The 19,313-nt window shown below is 47.4% G+C and overlaps 1 protein-coding gene across 3 annotated transcripts in view; it reads left to right on the plus strand.

Annotated features, from left to right (window-relative positions):
* The window catches only part of LOC144770188 (monocarboxylate transporter 6-like), a 365,737-nt gene that overhangs the window by 96,426 nt on the left and 249,998 nt on the right, over positions 1 to 19,313 (plus strand). For 2 of the 3 annotated variants that reach the window (XM_078654495.1, XM_078654496.1), the window contains exon 2: positions 8,379 to 8,610. In XM_078654495.1, coding sequence (XP_078510621.1) covers positions 8,406 to 8,610 — 205 coding nt within the window. In that variant the 5' untranslated portion in view covers positions 8,379 to 8,405. Of the gene's footprint in view, positions 1 to 8,378; positions 8,619 to 19,313 lie in introns of all 3 variants that reach the window. The other variant, XM_078654498.1, reaches the window with a different exon arrangement.

Raw genomic sequence — 19,313 nt, forward strand, 5'->3', positions numbered from 1 at the left:
GTAGGATTGCTAAAGGTTCGAGCACCAGCGCGAAGAGTAAGGGCGACAAGGGGCACCCCTGTCTGGTCCCTCTGCCCAACGGGAACACCGGTGAGATGTGGCCATTAGTCACTACCTGCGCCACTGGGTTGGTGTAGAGTAGCCGTATCCATGCTATATAGTTCGACCCAAAGCCCATACGCGCAAGCACCTCAAAGAGGTATTCCCATTCCACCAGATCAAAAGCCATTTTGGCATCAAGGGAGAGGATCACCACCTTTTCTGTGAGGAAGTGCGACCGAGCCAGTACCCCATGAACCCGCCGGAGGTTCAGTGCCGTACTTCTATGGGGCATGAAGCCTGATTGATCGGAGTGGATCAGGGTGCTTAGGTGTGGCATCAGACGGTTGGCCAGAAGTTTAGCCAGCACCTTGGCTTCTACATTTAGCAATGATATCGGGCGATATGAGGTGCATTCGGCTGGGGGTTTACCCGGCTTAGGTATAGCCACTATCGTGGCTGTGCGTTGATCTAGTGGCAGTTCGGCCCGCTCCCTACTCTCTAGATACATGTCCAGTAGTGGTCCACTGAGTTCCGAGGCCATTGATTTATACCATTCCACAGGCAGTCCATTAGGCCCCAATGCTTTTCCTGATTGCAGTGATTGTATTGCCAGTTGGATTTCGTCTTCCGAAGGGTCCTTCTCTAAGTCGTGTGCAGTCTCTGGTGTTATGCTGGGGATGACAATATATACTAGTGAGGCCGCTGCCATGTGTGCTGTTACAACATGTTCTGGGGTGTATATGGTTTGAAAATGATGTGCTAAAGTGTGTACAATGTCTTCCGGGTGTGTTAGTATTTGGCCATTAGCGGTACTTAGTCTCTGAATACCTCTTGCACCACCTTCTCTTCTATCCAGCCATGCCAGCAGTTTCCCTGCCTTGTCGCCCACATCATAAATTCTATGTTTAGTATTCGTGATGTGTTCCTGTACCGTCGCTCTGAGGTGGGCCTGGTATTGTTGTTGCCGTAACTGCAGCGTGTGTGTCGTAGTCGGGGAGGGGTCTGCCATATGCGCCGTGTTTGCATCATGGAGTGCCAATTCTAGTTCCGTGAGTTCTTTCTGGGAATCTCGTTTGTGCCCCGTGATGGCTGCTATTGCAGTCCCCAGTAGGACGGTCTTGTAGGCCTCCCACAGAGTCGACGGTGAGGCCACCGTCCCATCGTTTTCGGCAAAATAGTGTGTCGTTGCCAGTTTTAGTTTCTTTCGTATTTTCGGGACTTTTAGATAATTAGGGTAAATTGGGTAGATCCTAGCGCGCTTCTGTCCTCTAGTAGTTAGGGTGAGTATGATTGGTGAGTGGTCAGATATGCCCCTGGGTAGGATGTCGATCTTGTCAACCAACCCCATTCCCTCCCCCAGGAACATAAAGTAATCTATGCGCGATAGGCTGTTGTGTACGGCTGAGTAAAAAGTGTATTGGGCCGCTGTGGGGTGTAGGTGCCGCCATATATCTACAATGCCCAATGCGTCTAAAAATTCAGGGAGTGGTGTAGACCCTCTTGAGCGGACCCGGGTGGGAAAGGCGTCCAACGCCGAGTCTATTATTGCGTTTAGGTCACCCCCAATGATCGTGTCTCCCGCAGGGAGATCCAGGAGGAATTTACCTAGTGCAGGTAACGCTACTGAGTGCAGTGCCGGGGGGATATACACTGATACCACATTAAGCGGCTTGCCCTCCCACTGGCCATGTATCGCCGCAAAACGTCCCTGATCGTCTGACACATGTTGTGCAATAATAAAGGGTGATGACTGTTTTAGTAGTATCCCTGTCCCCCTGGATCCAGAAGTGAATTCTGCATGTGTCGCCATTTTGTATCCGCGTCTATCAAGCGCCTTGCACGTCTTCCCTGTAAGGTGTGTTTCTTGGAGCAGAACCACATCCGGGTTCTGACGTTTAATAGCCTGCAGCACCAGGCCCCTTTTTATTTTGTCTCCCAGGCCTCTTACATTCCAAGTTAACAAGCGCAAAAGGGGCACCTTTACTGCTATCGTGGCATTTTTAGTGGGTGCAGCCTGAAGTGGGTTGTCCATGTGGTCGTTGTGATAGTGTCGTGAGCAACGTGTCGGTGTCTTCCGTATTGTCGCCTAGGAGGACGCCGCCATCTAGGGTGGTAATATTACGTGTGAAGTGAGTGATGACCAAGGACAAAAACGTGAACAATGAAAACAAAAACATTAATATTTCAGGTTCCCTTCCCCTCCCCCTCCCTGCTCCCCTGCACCACAGACTGTTTCCCGCCCGCATCCCCAACTTGGCAGAGTGCGTAATCCCGTCCCCAACTATCTTACTTGCTCGTGGGGTTGGTGAGTCCCCTACAGGCACCGGCCAATGCCCACCCTACTCAGCCTCACCAGCTCCAGGTTCTTACATGTTTCAATTAAGCTGTCTTTCCGGTAGTGCACTACTCAGATCCTGACCGGCTGCCCCGAATCAAGTGGGTCCCTCTCCAAATCCGATTCCAGTCCTGCAACGTCGTCCCTGCGTGAAGGGGTGTCGGACGGTTGCTCCGCCGGTCCGCCGCTGCGTTGGCTCTGTCGGTCTCTGCGTGGGCGTTGGGGTTGCCCCACCTGTCTCCATCCGTCAAGCCAGTCCTGTGCCACCTCGGGTTATCAAAGAACCACGTTTTTCCATCGGCCACGATTCGCAATTTGGCGGGGAACAGCATCGAGTACTGCAGGCCTTTATCCCGCAGCGCTTTTTTAATCTCAGTGAAGGACTTCCGGCGTCTGGCCACCTCCGCCGTATAGTCCGGAAAGAAGGCCAGAGTCAAGTTTGGAATTTTCACAGGTGGCGAGGCTCTTGCTGCCTGCAGGATTGCGTCTCTGTCCCTAAAATTAAAGAGTCTGGCCAGTACAGGTCGCGGCGTGGCTCCCGGCTTAGGTGTCCCGCCAGGTACTCGGTGCGCCCTTTCGACTGAAAAAAAGTTCGACAGGCCTTTCGGCCGCAGTTTAGTTTGGATGAGGTCCTCGACGTACAAGTCCATTGCACCCTTCCCCTCTGTTTCCGGCAGGCCAAGGATGCGTCCGTATTTCTCCGGGAGCGCCCCTCCTGGTCGTCAAGCTTCTCTTGTAGTTGCTTAGTGACTTTTTCCATGCGTTCCATCGCCACCTGTAGGTCCGAAGTGTCCTCTACGAGCGCTTTCGTAACCACCTCAACTTGGGACACCCTTTCCGACATTTTCTTGAAGTCAGCCCGCAACAGGGTAACTTCCGAAGAGATGGAGCCCACTGTAGTTTGTACCTCAGAGAGGGTTTTCATAATGTCTTCCAAAGTCACCTTTTTTGTCCCCTCTGCGTCCGACGCGGCGCCTGCGGAATGTCGTCCTCCCGCGTGGGAGTGCCCGTGTTGCGAGTAAGCAAATTTGTCCAGTTTAGCCTGCGTCGAGGCACTTCGAGTTCCTTTGCCTGCCATGGCTTAGCGTTTATGGATTGTGTGGTCCGTGCACAGTGGAACCCCTGGCACTCCAATTCCACTAGCTGCGTGGGTACTCTGTAGTTCAGGGGGGGGGGGCGTTTATTCAAGTCAGTCCGCTCTGGTTCCAAAATCCCAGACCGCTCTACACAGGGTCCCCAGATAGTGGCTGAACTGCAGTCACTGTGTCTGGTACAGTGTTCCGTGTTATCGTCCCGGTGTAGCCACTCCGATCACCGTATCGCAGTTCCGGTGTTTTCAACACCCCGCCAGGTTGCTCCAAAGCGGCCGGCCGCTCGGCTGCGCCCTCCCTTCGTGTTCAGGATAATGTGTCTTTATTGAGCGTCTATACTTCAATGGTCATGCAAAGTTCAATTGTGGCCGTTTTTTCCCCGTTGACCACCAGGGAAGGCGTCCCCCGCCGATTGGTGGTTAGCCCCCCTCCTCACATGAGGTGGATGCCCCACAGCAGCAGCTCTAGGGTGTCATTGACGTGTCCAGCGTTGGTAATATGTTCCCAGGCGCTGACCTCCCCCCGGTAGATTCCACTGTGGTTACTTGCGTCAGGCTCCAGGGGCCCAGTCTCTTTCCCCTACTAATTACGTGCAGGATCTCGGTTGTTATCACCGCTATGCGAGGATGTCAGGGCCCCCAGCGCGATCAGCCTCACCTCGGGATGTGTGCGCCGATTCGCGCTCTCAAGATGGCGCCCTGCTGGGTTTCAGGGGGGGAGCATCTCCTAGTACGTGGATCACCGCACTCCGCAGTCCTCGTTTTCAGGCCGCCGGCTCCGATAGGTCAGGGTGCCCCGGTTCCTCGGGGGGTCGCGGCCTCCGTGTGCAGGGCCGGAATGACCCTCGCTGATGGTCCGTGAGGGGTCACTCCGTCGAGGCCGGAGAGGGTGCACTTCCGCCGGGACGCTCTTTTCCGAACTCCAATTTTCACCGGGATTGGACCGGGTAGCGCCACATACGTTCCTGAGCTGATGCTGCTACTTCGGGCAGGCGATGCATCGGATAAGTGGTCGGATTTCACTGAGGGCCGCTATGCCGTGGGGAGCTCCCGTTTCAAGCTGCCACCATGCTTGGCAGTTCTATGGGATGCTTTTAAATGCACAATTAGGAACCATATTATCAAAAAAATGTCAAAACGTAATGGCGATATCAGAGGATTGCTACATTCTTTGGGGGATTAGATCAAATGTAAAGAGAGATTATATAGAAGCTCGAATGATAAGTCTGTCTTGCCGGATATTAAAAACTTGAAATACTCTTATAACTCCATTGTCACTAAGAGAGAGCATATTGGCGTACAGGCTCAAAAATCTAAACGCCTGTTGCTTCAAAATAGAGCAGGTAAGATGTTGACTGCCACTTTAAATTATCAAAATACGAATGTTAAATCCACTCAGATTTCCTATATTAATGACAGCAATGGTGCCAATAAATTCCATTCTCAAGAAATGTTGCAAGTCTTTCGAGATTTTTATGAAAAACTCTATACCCCCAAGGATCAATGTGATTTATCCGTGTGTAAGCAATTCTTGTTCTCGGTCCCTACACATACTATTTTGCAGTCAGAGATGACTGCTCTGGGGCAACCTATTGAGTCTGAAGAGATAATTCCAGCCATTTGTATGACTTGGTCGGGGAAGGCTCCAGGGCCTGATGGTTATCCTATTGCTTTTTACAAGACTTTCTCATCCTCTATAATAAAATATCTCAAGAGAGTTTTTGATAACTTTGTAATGTTGGGCAAAGTTTCGGGGTCAACCACTGAGGCTACTATTGTCGTGATTCCAAAAGAAGGGAAAGATCATTCTGACCCTGAAAATGTCCGTCCAATCTCGCTTCTCAATATGGAAGCTAAGAATTGTGCTAAAATCCTGGCTAAGCGTTTAGAGGGACATATCCCTAGTCTTATCCATGGTTCTCAGACTGGCTTTGTAAAGAGTTGCTAGAGATAATATCCAAACCTTTTGTCATATATTAGAGAAAGCAAAGTTATCTGTTTTCCCATCGGCTGCGATTGCTCTTGATGCCGTAAAGGCTTTTGATAAAGTGTCTTGGCCCTTTTTACAAGCAGTTCTCCAATCTCATAATTTAGGTGATTCCTTTAGCAGCATGGTAATGTCCTTATATGCGCAACCTAACGCTAACATCAGAGTTAATCGGGCTACGTCCTCCTTTTTAAATCTATGCCAGGGTACTAGACAGGGGTGCCCGCTATCACCCCTTCTTTTTCTTTTGTCTCTAGACCCACTCCTTCGGTTACTCAATCTGAATGAAAAAATCAAAGGCTTTCAATTATGTTCGCATACAATTAAAATGGCTGCGTATGCAGATGATCTCATCTTTTCTGAGGACATCGCTACAGCCATTCCTGCTATCTCTAATACCATTAAAGAGTTTTCACAAGTTTCAGGATATACTCTGAACAGAGATGAGACGGAAATGTTCCCTCTTAATGCATTGTGTTTCCCTTCTCACATGGGTGAGGCCGTCTTTAAATGGCAGTCGACTCGAATTAAATACTTAGGAATTTGGTTGAAATACATCTCCTGGTGGGGACGACTTGAAACGCTTAAGATGATGATAACCCCCATTATACATTTCTTATCCTCCATGCTGCCTGTGAAACTCTCCTCATCCTTTTTCCGTGAGATTGATTTACTTACGTCAACATTTTATGGAGTGATAAGCGTGCTAGAATTGCATATAAACATCTTAGAAAACCAGCTGTTTTGGGTGGATGTAATCTTCCAGATTGAAACCTGTATCAAATTGCCTTTTTATCATCTCAGGGTGCTCTTTGGTTTTTATCAGATTCCCTCCATATCCCCCCACGGCTATATATTGAACGTGAGTTGTGTATACCTTTTTCTACCCCTTCCTTTTTAACTGCTTCTAAATTGGTGCTACCCCATTCAAGCCGTATTATTTATGACACAATTAATGCTTTAAAATGCATTGATAAAAAAGTCTCCAAGCCCATTCATAAATCAAGATGGTCTTCATTATGGTATAATCCTAAAATTGTTACTGATATTGATCCTGTTACGATGGCTTCCTGGGCTAATAGAGGTCTGACGTTGGTAAAACATCTTTATGATTCCAATCATGACCCTCTTCCCTTTTCTTCTTTAGCCCACACATATAATCTCAATAATGTGGATTTTTATACCTTTTTAAAATTAAAGGTTGCTCTTTCTAGAATTGCCCTTCCCAAAGGTTCGACTACTATTTCACTTTTGTCTATGTGGTCTCGTGCAGGTCATACTGCTTCGAAGATAGACAATTTTTTATTTGCGCCACTTCCCTCTCAGGCTACTATTCCCAAAGATAAATGGTCCCATCATTTGGATAGTGACTTAGGTGGCTCGCATCATTGAGGAGCCTTTGGCGGACGCGTGAGCTACTGACACGGGTTCCAACAGTTGGTGACCGGTACACACTGATTGGTTCACCATAAGGTAAAGCCTTTGCGCTGTTGTGTGTGGCGTATGGCACTATTGTGACTTTCCTCTAGCACTCTCTTCGGTTGAAGGGGTGCAGCAGAATCATTAAAATGCTCGTTTTTATGTTCACACAGGTCTGACGATACATTGTATATGTGAAGCTTGAGAATAGGAAAACCCTCATATGCCCTGAAGAAATTGCTTAAAATAAGAGCAATGAAACATGTCGGCTTGAGGAAGAATTTGTATGGTATTTAATTAACCATTTTTAAACGGGAGGTTTTTGCAGCATCAGAATAAAGGATAAGTAGCCAGCAAATCTCTGCCCGGTTTTATATCTGTCTGCGTGGGGGTCTATGTTTACACGTTTTTGTTCAGTAGTGGTTATTCGTATACACTGGTTTGTCTTTGTCACTATTCTCATGTGTGCACTCTGTATTGTGTTTATGTGCACTTCTGTTTTCTTTATATAGAGTGAGTGACCAATGATGAGAAGCGGGTATACCGGTGATTGTTAGCCGGGAACCCCCTCGGGTGTTGCTATCGTGGGGCACTCACTCTATTCTTCACATATTTTTCACATTGTTCTCAGCCTTTGAATGTGTTGGCCTGTGTTGGTGTCTTTTGCTGTGTCAAGTTACTTATACATCCTGACCATTGGAGTAGTGTTATTTTACACACCCTAGGTATATGTGTTTTACAGGCATAATTATTGTTGGTGCTTGATTGTACTGGTGTATCTGCATTGCAATTTATTGGATCTCAATTAAAAAAACATTTTTAAAAAGGGTTTGGACTCTGCCACTGCTTGCCAATAGTTGGCTTCCCTATCACTCATTTGTCTGCTTTTTATTAACATCTTAGCTTTCCAGTCTTGTTTGTCCCACCCATGGAGCACAGCTTCTTTACGATCCTTTTGATTTGCTACAATCCATGCTTCCACTGCTTGCTTTTCAAGCTTTTGTTTAGGTTATCCACTCAATGGAAGTGCATTTCTTTTTCAGCTGTCTCCCGCATGAACTCCTCTCTCCCTCATGTACTTCTCTCCCCTGCAACATGTGTTTCGGTATGTTGCCTATGTGCTTCTCCCCATCCCCTTTGTTGTGCTCACTCTTGTGCCCTCCCCGTTACTTTCTTGCCCTTGTGCTTTTACCCCGCATGTTCCATATTGCTCTCTCACCCAATGCTCCTCCTTTTCACCTCGTCCTTTGTGGGGCTTCACTTTCCTGTTCTCCGTTTTGTGTCCCCTACCCACGCCGTACTTCCTTGTTTCTAGTTGCTTTTCATCCCCACTTCTGCCCTTTGTGTTGCTTTAGCATCAGGATACACATTGGCTAAAAAAGCCAATGGGTCTCAAGAAAAGCAAATGGGTCTCAAAGGTGGCTTTGCCATTGCTTCTTTCACATAGTTCTTTCTTCCTCTCACGTTGTTGTCTCCCTTCACACTTTGCTCTCTTCCCCCTACAGAATCTGCTCTTGGTGGATCTTGGCTACATGGCCCCTAGTCGGGCCCAGGAGGTCACGGACCATGGATGGGCCTGGGTGGTGCTGCTGGCAGTCGTGCTGTCCCAGGGAATGACCCTTGGCTTCCCATCATGCATTGGTGTTTTCTACAAGGACATCCAGGCCTCCTTCCAGGCCAGCGACAGCGACACATCATGGTTCCCATCCATTGTGACAGCAGTGCTGCACGCAGGGGGTAAGACAGCAGACTGGAGAGACTTTCTTTTTGGGTCGAGCATGGGCAGCGTATGCAGTGCTCTGCAAGGCATGCTGTATTCGAGTATGGACTTGAAGCTCCGCCCACTCTACGCCCATATTTTTCATTGGCTTGTGTCATTGTCCTTTTGTAAATGCTGGCTTCTGATTCGTTATTAGGCTTGTTAGTCCCTCCTTGGTACCGCCTTGCCTTTATACTGGCCCTTTTACTTTTGTTGTTTCACATGTGTCTTATTTAGTCTGAAATCACTATTTTCTTTATTGAGTTTCTCCTACTGCTAGCATGATATGCTTTTCTGCAACATTCAGCGCGCCATGCGTACTTTCACTTTTCATGTAACGCGAGACAATGGCGTCAGCTTTTGTGAAATGAAATAGGTCTCGTATTTACATGAATTTGAGCTATTGGTATTGTAAATGACAATGCCTTTTATTTATGTGTTGATTATCAGTCAGTCAGTCATAATCTTTTATTCGGTTACCACTTGTTTGCAACCATAAAAAGTACACAATTTAAAAACAATAAATTTAAAAATAAACAAACAAAACATTACGATATAGTTTAGAACTATAAAAAAGATTGCACAAGCTTAAAGGTGGAAATGTCTTTTCAATCATAGGCTTGGCGTATCTTAATACTAGCTTTTAAAAAGATGGCTATGCACTTTGCAACATGTACCGAGTCCAAAAGCTGTAGGGAAAGAAATGCAGGATAACATGACCTGTGCCCAAAAGAACGGAGAAGTGGGAGAATCCAAGATTTGCGTGGTGTTTTATAGTATTTACAAAAGAAAAAAATATGAATTGTTGATTGGGTGGATACTCCATCACATGAACAGTTCATAAGAATACTCGACCAATTTTGATTTTTTGGGAAGGAAACTAGACGGAAAAAGGTGTTGAAACGAAATCTTGTCAAAAGATATTTCTCGTGGTTGGACAAATAATACTTCAGATATGGTTGGATACCTTTAACAGTTTGCGCTGCACAAATTTGAGAGTTCAAAGATTTTACGATCTCCATTTGATTGCGCAGTTCTCTCAAATGGTCCATGCATATCTTCTTTAGCTCTTTTCTTGAGATGTCCTCTACACTAGGTGGATCTTCAAAGTAAGAGGAACGGCCAAGATCATTAAAAAGTTCCGCACATAGACTAACCAGGGAATCCTGCGCCAGTTGGTTAGAGCCAAGCAGTCCGTGATCAGGGAGCGAGTTAGATGGCACTCTGGTTTAGTCCATATGCGTTGCCATAAAAGAATTGGTTGGGAACGTATGGCGTCAGTGATGTAATCCATGCCAAGCTCATTGTGTGAAGCATAGTTCGGAGCACTTTGTGGAAGAGCCAGCAGATATTTGACAAACCTATTCTCTATTATTTGAATAGAGTCTATTGGACCATATCCCCAAACTCCCGCTCCATAGGTGGCCACACTATGACACTTTGCGTAGTAGATTTTCAGAAGTTCGGGGGGTGCGCGTTTGCCTAACTTCCTTGAGAATGAAACCAGGGCTGATGTTGCTCGCTGGAAGAGAAGTTTTCTGCTGGCCGTGGCCTGTCGCCAACTTAAGGAATCATCAACCAGAATGCCCAGGTACGGATAGGCAGAAGTTTTTTCCAGTCTTGTTTTATCCACCAAGATTGGCTTGGGATTCTTGACCTTAGGACCAATGTGCATGGTAAAGTTTTTTTTATATTAATTTTAAGACCAAGAGAGCTCATAAAGGAGCAGTATTTGTTAAGTTGTTTCTGGAGGTGATTCAGTGTTCGAGCTATGATGACCGAGTCATCTGCGTATAGCAGTGTTGGTATAGGGCGGTGGCTTATCTGGGGTAGGTCCTGGCTCCCTTCCAGCAGAGCCTGCTCTAGTCCATTGGTGTAAAGATTGAACAGGAAGGGAGCCAGTACGCATCCCTGTCTTACCCCCTTTCCTATGGAAAAAGAGGGTGATAACTCTCCGTTAACTCCAAATCGGACACGCGCCGTGGCGTCAGAATAGAGTTCGCGGAGAAAGACTGTAAGGGCAGGGTCCACCCCTAGGTCACCGAGAATAGACCAAAGTTTAGAATGCTGGACGCAGTCAAATGCTGCACTGGGATCAACGTACACGAGAAAGATGTTACCTCCTTTTGCACCCACATACTTTCGGATCAAAAGGGCAAGATTCAAGGCCTGCTCCACAGTCCCAAGACCCTTCTGGAAACCGGATTGCAGATCGGTCATGATGTTATTATCTTGGGCCCAAGATTGTAATCGGTCCAAGAGCACCCGACCCGCAACTTTACCCATGGAGTCCAGAAGGGAAATAGGCCTGTAGCAGACCGGGTCGTTGCGGTCACCCTTTTTAAAGATGGGGAGCAAGATTGACGTTGACCAAGACTCCAACAGCCCTACTGATGTTGCTGCTGTCAGGACCTGGGTAAGTAGTGGTGACCAAAGTTCAAAGTTGTGGAGAAAAAAGTCCAGTGGAACACCGTCTGGCCCGGGAGCTTTTCCTGGTTTCGACGCCTTGAGTGCTTTTGCATCTTCCGCATGATTAAAATGAATGTTAATCGGGTAGCTGTTCTTCCCCGACCTATGGCATCCGCTGGGATCTTCTCCTAATGGGACCGTATGGGGATTCCCAAAAATACCGGAAAAATGAGAAACCCATTCAGCTGCCGTAACTGCAACATCTAGGTGCTGTCCCTTTGATGTATCAGCCAAAAAGGGAGATCTAATAACTTGCCAGAAGAGGGCACTATCTTTACTTTGGCAGCTGTCATGCAGTTGTGCCCAAAGATTTTTCTTAATTTCTCTTCTGCGTTCCAATCTGGCTGTGTTATAATGTTTCCTTAGATTTGAAATTTCCAAGGTATCCCGAATAGGTCTATGGAGGGCTTCCTTTAGGTTCGAGAGGGCCTTACGACAGTCTGCATTAAACCACCTCTCGGTGGTAGACTTATTTTTCATACACTTGCCAGAGAACTCCTTTCCAATACCTTCAAGATATTCTGGAAGCTTCCCAGGATAGTTTGGGGGGAGGAGTCGGTTGATAAACAGTCAAGTACCCAAGGTTTAGTTTTTGCAAGAACTCTCTCCGTTATTACGACTGGGTCCACCTTGGCCCATTTGACTGTATAGCCATTCAGTTTATTCATTGTTAGGGAATTTTGTCTTAGATGGCTGGAAGTGATAGAGTGTAATTTAGCCTTTTTTGGGTTAACTCTTACACTAATAGGGAAATGGTCACTGGTAGCGTCAGTCCCAGTCGAGAAATTGGTCACTTGTCCCTTTAGAATCTGAGAGGTCAAAATGTAATCAATGGTGGTTGAGTACCCTCTACCATGGAACGTTGATGAAAAATCTATTTGTGGTTCTACTAGATTGTTTGCAAAATCAAGTTCTAAAGAGAAAAGGGACTCATTTACTTTGTTGCCACAAATGGAATGGGCGAAGTGGAACAGCGGACTGCCATGTTCGTCCTGTAGGCCACAATTTCCATTTTTATAATTAGTGCATAATGGGAGGTTAAAATCACCACCCCAGATTATATATGCTGAAGATGCCTGGAGTTCATTTTGCAAAGATTCTAAAAAAGTGGTAATTTCGGTTAACGTTTTTATGCAGTCCATTGTATCTGAATTATTATAATAATTAATCAAGATATAGGTGCTGCCTGTGTTAAAATTTACTTGTAAGATTTGATAACTCGAGAGTTCCTTTAGCTTACGTATGGATATAGTGGGCAAAGTATTAGCAACATAGACCACCAGATCACCCTTTGGTCTTCCCATAGCTCCCTGGATTGCTGGGATATGAAAAGTTTTATAGCCCGTTAAATGTATCGGAGTAATTGACCATGTTTCCTGGAGGCAAACTATCTGGTGTTCCCTCATTGAATCAAGCCACGGTTGCAATGCCAGCTTAGCACGCAGACCTGCGACGTTCCAAAATAAAATTGAAAAGCTCAGGGCTACAGTGTGAGGATGGTCATTTAACTGAGATGGTATCTGACAGTCAGGAAATCGCAAAGGTGGACTCATTGGTGAGATCACGGTGGCTTCTTTAATAATAACCGGATCTCTTATCTGATGTGGGTTTGTAACGTTTCATCCCATGGAGATTTCTAAGGGACTAATCATCGCTACATTTAAGATGGCATGGGGGGATTCTGTGGTGGGACCTGTCTTAATACTATTACTAGGCGACAAAATTAATTCTAATTGGGTTTGGGGTTTAGGCTGAAATAATTGCAGACCAGGGCTTGAAGAGGCGTCCCGAATGTTTGGGGCCTGGGTCATGCTCGTTATGGTTGCTAACGGTCAGTCCACCATTTCCAAACAGTCATATCTATTTCTAGTCGGAAAGCTCTGCCAACCCTCCATAGATAAGTTTGGCCTGCCAGGATGCCAGAACTGAGACTGCCAGTCTCTATTTCTATTTCTATTACTATAACTATAACTAACCTGGTTCCAATGTCCTTCCCGTGGATGTTGCCAGTTTGAGGTAGAAAAATATTGATGTGTATTCAGTGGGGGGTAAAAAAAGGAAAGATGTTGGGCGTCGATACCGCCTTTTTTCCCCAGTGTTGGATAAGAGCAAATAAAGTCGACTGTAGTTGGATCTTCACAATTTACTATGATGCAGTCGCCCTGGATTGATTTGCGCTCGTCCCCTATCCAGGTTACTCTACGAACTGTGGAGATCCTACCAGAGTGACAAGGCTCCAATGGTCTATTTAAGCTTAGCCACTGCAGGGCCTTATTTTTGAGTGACCAAACAGATTTGTCAGTACCCTCATTTAATTCAGGTACTCCTGTAAGAATAACCGTGTAGGGGGATGCCTCGGGTGGAAGATGCACCGGACGCCTTGATCGTGCTCCTTTTTTGGGTAACACCGAGGATTTTGCTTCTGTTTTAGGGGATGAGGGTGACGGTTTTTTGTTAGTGGCTTGGTTTGTATTTGCGTTTGCGTTTTTAGCCGATCCTGGAGCATTCTGGGACGGGGCAGTAGGTAATGCAGTCGTTGGGACACCTGTTGTTGAATTTAACTGCTGTTGAACTGGTGTGGCAATATGCTTAGATTTCATAAATGATGAAGTGGCCACTGCAGGCTGTTTAATTCCCGCACCAGATTGGACCGGTTGGGGAGCTTTTATTGAATGAATAGGATTCCCCTTCCCTTGTTTGGGTAGTTGTAAGCTAGACGCAATAGGGGGAGTACGTGATAAGGTTGCTATCTGAGTTTCAAGATGCCTCAAACTAGTTTCTAAAGGTTTTAGGTGTTGAATAAAGAGCTCTTTAATGATAGATAGAATTTGTGAAGTATGGTTACAGACTCTACACGGGCCCCCCACCTGGGATATTTTATTTGAATTATCAAGATTCTCTACAATAATGGTAGGTGCAACGGTATTATTGGAAATTTAAGTATTTATACTGAGTCGAGTGGGCTGTACGAACTGACCCCCCCCCCCGAACTCCAAAGGGGTATTGGGGACCGCTTTATTACCGTGTAGTGTACTATTTCCCCTTTTAGAAATGGCTCCTTCCCTAGCTCCACGGAGCTGCTTATCTAAGGTTGTTTCCAGTGATTCCAATGTTTGACATCGCTCTAGGTCAGGGGTGTTTTCCAGGTCTGTTGACGAAAGAGAATCAGTCTCAGATTGAGTTGCAGACAAATCCACTAAACATGGGACTGTATGGATTGCTGCAGCTGTGACAGAAGGTGTCAAAATAGAAGTGGTAGGAGCCTGGTGTATAGGAGAGGGCGCAGTAGCCAGAAGACCCAGCGAGGAGCGTTTTGCATTAACAAGGTCCAAGGATACTCTACGCTCCAGGAGGGAAATACTCTGGTCAATGACCTCATTAGTTCGAGAGATAAATTGGTCTATAGGCCCCGTGATCTGGACCAGGCTTAAATTAGATTTCGTTTTACTTCTGGTTTTACTTCTGGTTCTGCCGGACATATTGCTCTTTACAGAGGAGCAAACAGCAACAGCAACGACAATAGCAATGGCCCGGAATAGGCTGATGGCAAAAAACCAAGGGGGGGGGGTGACCCGGCCCGGACCCAACCGGTCCGGCGTCCCGCTCGCGTCCCGCGTGACGGGACAGATTACACTTTTATGCGCCTCCTGGCGCTGTGTAGTGATGCTTCAGTGGTGGTGCCGCTGGACGCTGGAGACCGCAAGGGCTGCCGGGAGTTGTAGGCAGCCCCTCGCCACGCTCCACTCGGCGGCCCCGCTTTGATCGTAGGTGTGCAGCAGGGCAGCGGGAGACAGGCTGGAGGGTCTCGACAGCGGGGTCAAAGTCTTTATCAGGTTTGGTTATGATTCAGCGGGAGTAGGCACAGGCAGAAAGAAAGAAGCCCCGCTTACCAGGACAGATGACACTTTTATGCGCCTCCTGGCGCTGTGTAGTGACGCTTCAGTAGTGGTGCCGCTGGCACCACCACTGAACTAACCCCATCCACTAACCACATCCACTAACCCCAAACACAGCCCCGACTCTAACCACCTGAAGTGCATCCTGCTGAACACCCGATCGGTCCACAGACACGCCACCGAACTCTGGGATCTACTCGACACTACATCACCGGACGTCGCCTTCCTTACTGAAACATGGATGAACGCAGCATCAACACCCGACATCGCCATAGCCATCCCGGACAATTACAAGATCATCCGAAAAGACCGCACCAACCAAACAGGAGGAGGCATCGCCATCGTCCATAAGAACACCATCAAAATCACGACCAGCTCCGACGATAACCTCACAACCGCCGAACACCTCCATTTCCAGATCCACACCGACCCCAGGACCACACTCAGAGGCACCCTCATCTACAGGCCTCCAGGAACCCGTAAACAATTCAGCGAAGACATCACTGACTTCATCAGTCCACATGCCCTCGCCTCCGAGAACTACATTCTACTAGGAGACACCAACTTCCACCTGGAAAAGAAAAACGACAGCAACACCACCACCCTCCTTGACAACCTGGCCAATCTCGGCCTCAAACAACTTGTTGACACCCCCACCCATGTAGCCGGACATACGCTTGACCCAATCTTCACCTCCAGCAAACACATCTCCTTCGATCGCACCACAGCTCTTCATTGGACGGACCACAGTTGTGTTCACTTCAGCTACAAAACCACCTCGACCCACAACCCCCCATAACCTATTCCCCGAAGAAAATGGAACAAAATCACCACCGACCAACTCCTCACATCGCTCAACCAAAACCCACCCGCCCTCTCATCAGACCCAAACCAAGCTGCCATCAAATTCAAACAATGGATCACTCACAGCGCTGACGAATTAGCACCCTTGAAAAACCACCACACCAAACAAGACAGCAAAAAGGCCCCCTGGTTCAACGATGACCTTAAGAAATCCAAGAAGCTATGCCGTACTCTCGAGAAAATATGGAGAAAAAACCCAACCACCGACAACATGACCACCTTCAAGGCAGCCACCCGCAAACACCACCAGCTGATTCGATCCACCAAGAAATCAGCATTCAAGATTCGACTCGACAACAACGCCCATAACAGCAAGGAACTATTCAACATCGTCAAAGAACTCACCAACCCCACCGCAGCCTCAAACGACATCACTCCCTTCCAAGACCTCTGCGATTCGTTATCCTCCTTCTTCTACAGCAAAACTGCTGACATACACAACAGCTTCGAAAACAGTTCCAACGAACAATCCTCTCCACCCCCCTCAGAACCTAAACCGCCCTCTAACAACCTCAGCGCCTGGAACCCAATCACCACTGAAGACACCATCCGCCTAATGAATTCCATCCACTCTGGCTCGCCAACCGACCCATGTCCCCACCACATCTTCAACAAAGCAGACTCCATCATCGCACCCCATCTCCGTGATGTCATCAACTGCTCCTTCAACTCTGCTACCTTCCCAGAAAGCTGGAAACATGCCGAAGTCAGCGCCCTCCTGAAGAAACCCACAGCAGACCCCTCTGAACTTAAAAACTACCGCCCCATATCCCTCCTCCCATTCCTGGCCAAAGTCATCGAGAAAGCCGTCAATAGCCAACTCGCCGCCTTCCTCGAATCCAACAACTCCCTCGATCCCTCACAGTCCGGCTTTCGAGCCAAACACAGCACCGAAACCGCCCTCGTCGCAGCAACAGACGACATCCGAACACTACTGGACAACGGAGAAACAGTGGCCCTCATTCTACTCGACCTCTCAGCCGCCTTCGACACTGTCTGCCACAGCACCCTCTTACAACGCCTCAGCAACATTGGCATAAAAGGAAAAGCCTTGGACTGGATCATCTCGTTCCTTGCCGGGAGAACTCAGAGAGTCCGACTTCCCCCATTCAAATCAGAGGCCACCGAAGTCATCTGCGGTGTACCACAAGGATCATCACTCAGTCCCACCCTCTTCAACGTTTACATGAGTCCACTCGCTTCCATCGCGCGTCAACACAACCTTAACATCATCTCCTACGCTGACGACACCCAGCTGATCCTTTCCCTCACCAAAGACCCCAACACGGCCAAAACCAACCGTCACGAAGGCATGAAAGAAGTAGCCGTATGGATGAAAAACAGCCGCCTAAAACTTAACTCCGACAAAACGGAAGTACTCATCCTAGGATCATCCCCCTCTGCCTGGGACGGCTCATGGTGGCCTTCGAATCTGGGTTCAGCACCCATACCCACAGACCACGCGCGTAACCTAGGCTTCATCCTAGACTCCTCCCTCTCGATGACCAGACAAGTCAACGCCGTCTCATCCTTCTGCTTCAACGTACTTCGTATGCTCAAAAAAATCTTCCATTGGATCCCCACCGAGACAAGAAAGACCGTCACCCACGCACTGGTCACGAGCCGACTAGACTACGGAAACTCCCTCTACGCCGGAATCACAGCCAAATTACAGAAAAAACTCCAACGCATCCAAAACGCATTGGCGAGACTCATTTTGGACATCCCTCGCCAAGATCACATTACCAGACACCTGAAAGACCTCCACTGGCTTCCCGTCAACAAGAGAATAACATTCCGTCTCCTCACCCACGCGCACAAGGCCCTCTACGCACTAGGACCCGAATGCCTCAACACTCGACTATCCTTCTACACACCCACCCGCCAACTAAGATCCTCCAATCAAGGCCTCGCCGCAGTTCCGCGTATCCAAAGATCCACCATGGTAGGTAGATCCTTCTCCTACTTGGCGGCCAAAACCTGGAACTCACTCCCCACTTACCTCCGCCTCACACAGAATCACATCTCCTTCAGAAAAAAACTCAAAACCTGGCTATTCGATAAATTATGAACCCCCTCCCCAAGCGCCTTGAGACCCTCTGGGTGAGTAGTGCGCTATATAAATCCTTGAACTTGAACTTGAACTTGCTGGACGCTGGAGACCGCAAGGGCTGCCGGGAGTTGTAGGCAGCCCCTCGCCACGCTCCACTCGGCGGCCCCGCTTTGATCGTAGGTGTGCAGCAGGGCAGCGGGAGACAGGCGGGAGGGTCTCGACAGCGGGGTCAAAGTCTTTATCAGGTTTGGTTATGATTCAGCGGGAGTAGGCACAGGCAGAAAGAAAGAAGCCTGATAAGCCTATAAACTATTGGAATTTACAATTCCAATAGTTTAAACTCTCGCAAATGCGAGACCTAATGCATTACAAATGCTTGTTTTTACAGGTGCACTGCTCTTCTATTCCCCCACTCTCTAACTCTGTCCTCCCATCTCTTCTCTCCTATACTTTCGCCTTTATTCTATCCTCTCCTCTCTTTCACCCTCTTTCCTTTAATTTCTCCTCTCCTTTATTCTCCCTTCTCCTCTCTCCTCCCCTTATTCTCACCTACTCCTCTCTCCTGTCCTTTATTCTGTTTGCGCTCCTTTATTCTCTCCTTTATTCCCTCCTTTCCTTGGTTGTTCTCCATTCTCCTTTACTATACTTAATTCTCTACTGTCCCCTCTCTTCTCTTATATGCTCTCCTTTATTGTCTCCTCTCTTTTATTGGTTCCTCTCACCTTTATTCTCGCCAGTTCTCTCCTATATTATCTTCTGTCTCTCCTTTATTCTCTACTCACTCCTCTCCTTTGTTCTCGCCTCTCTTCTCTCCTTTATTCTCTCCTCCACTCTCTTTTACTCCTCTCTCTTTTCTCCTTTCTCCTTCGCCTTTCCTTAAACTCATTCATTTTCTGTTCTCCATCTGTACTCTTTCTTCCTTTTGTAATGATGTATTTTTCCCTTCCCAACTCTCCTCTTTCTCTGCCTCCCCCTTTCTCTGCACCCTTACTTTTTCTCTTCACTTGCAATTCAATTCTATTCATCTCTATTACGTTCTATTATATTCAAGTGAAATTGTTTTTTGCCTGACACCATCCTGCGAGCGCCTTTCAGATTTATAGGTAGTGCAATACGTTTACACATGATTTATTAGGTGGCTATGGTGTCAAGAAGTGGTAAGTAGTTGGATGGCGGCTATGGTGTCAAGAAGTGGTAAGTAGTTGGATGGCGGCTATGGTGTCAAGAAGTGGTAAGTAGTTGGATGGCAGTTCTTCCAGGCCATGGAATGCAGATCTTGTTCTGTATCCTTTGTGAAGTGAGCGACCTCTATTTTAAGGACATTTATGAGGATTTGTATCTTTTTTTATGAGGTCGGTATCATAATGTTTACAGATTGCCTTGTTCTGTCTTCTGTGGA

Source organism: Lissotriton helveticus, chromosome 7 (assembly GCF_964261635.1).
Source record: "Lissotriton helveticus chromosome 7, aLisHel1.1, whole genome shotgun sequence".
NCBI classification, from domain to species: Eukaryota; Metazoa; Chordata; class Amphibia; order Caudata; family Salamandridae; genus Lissotriton; species Lissotriton helveticus.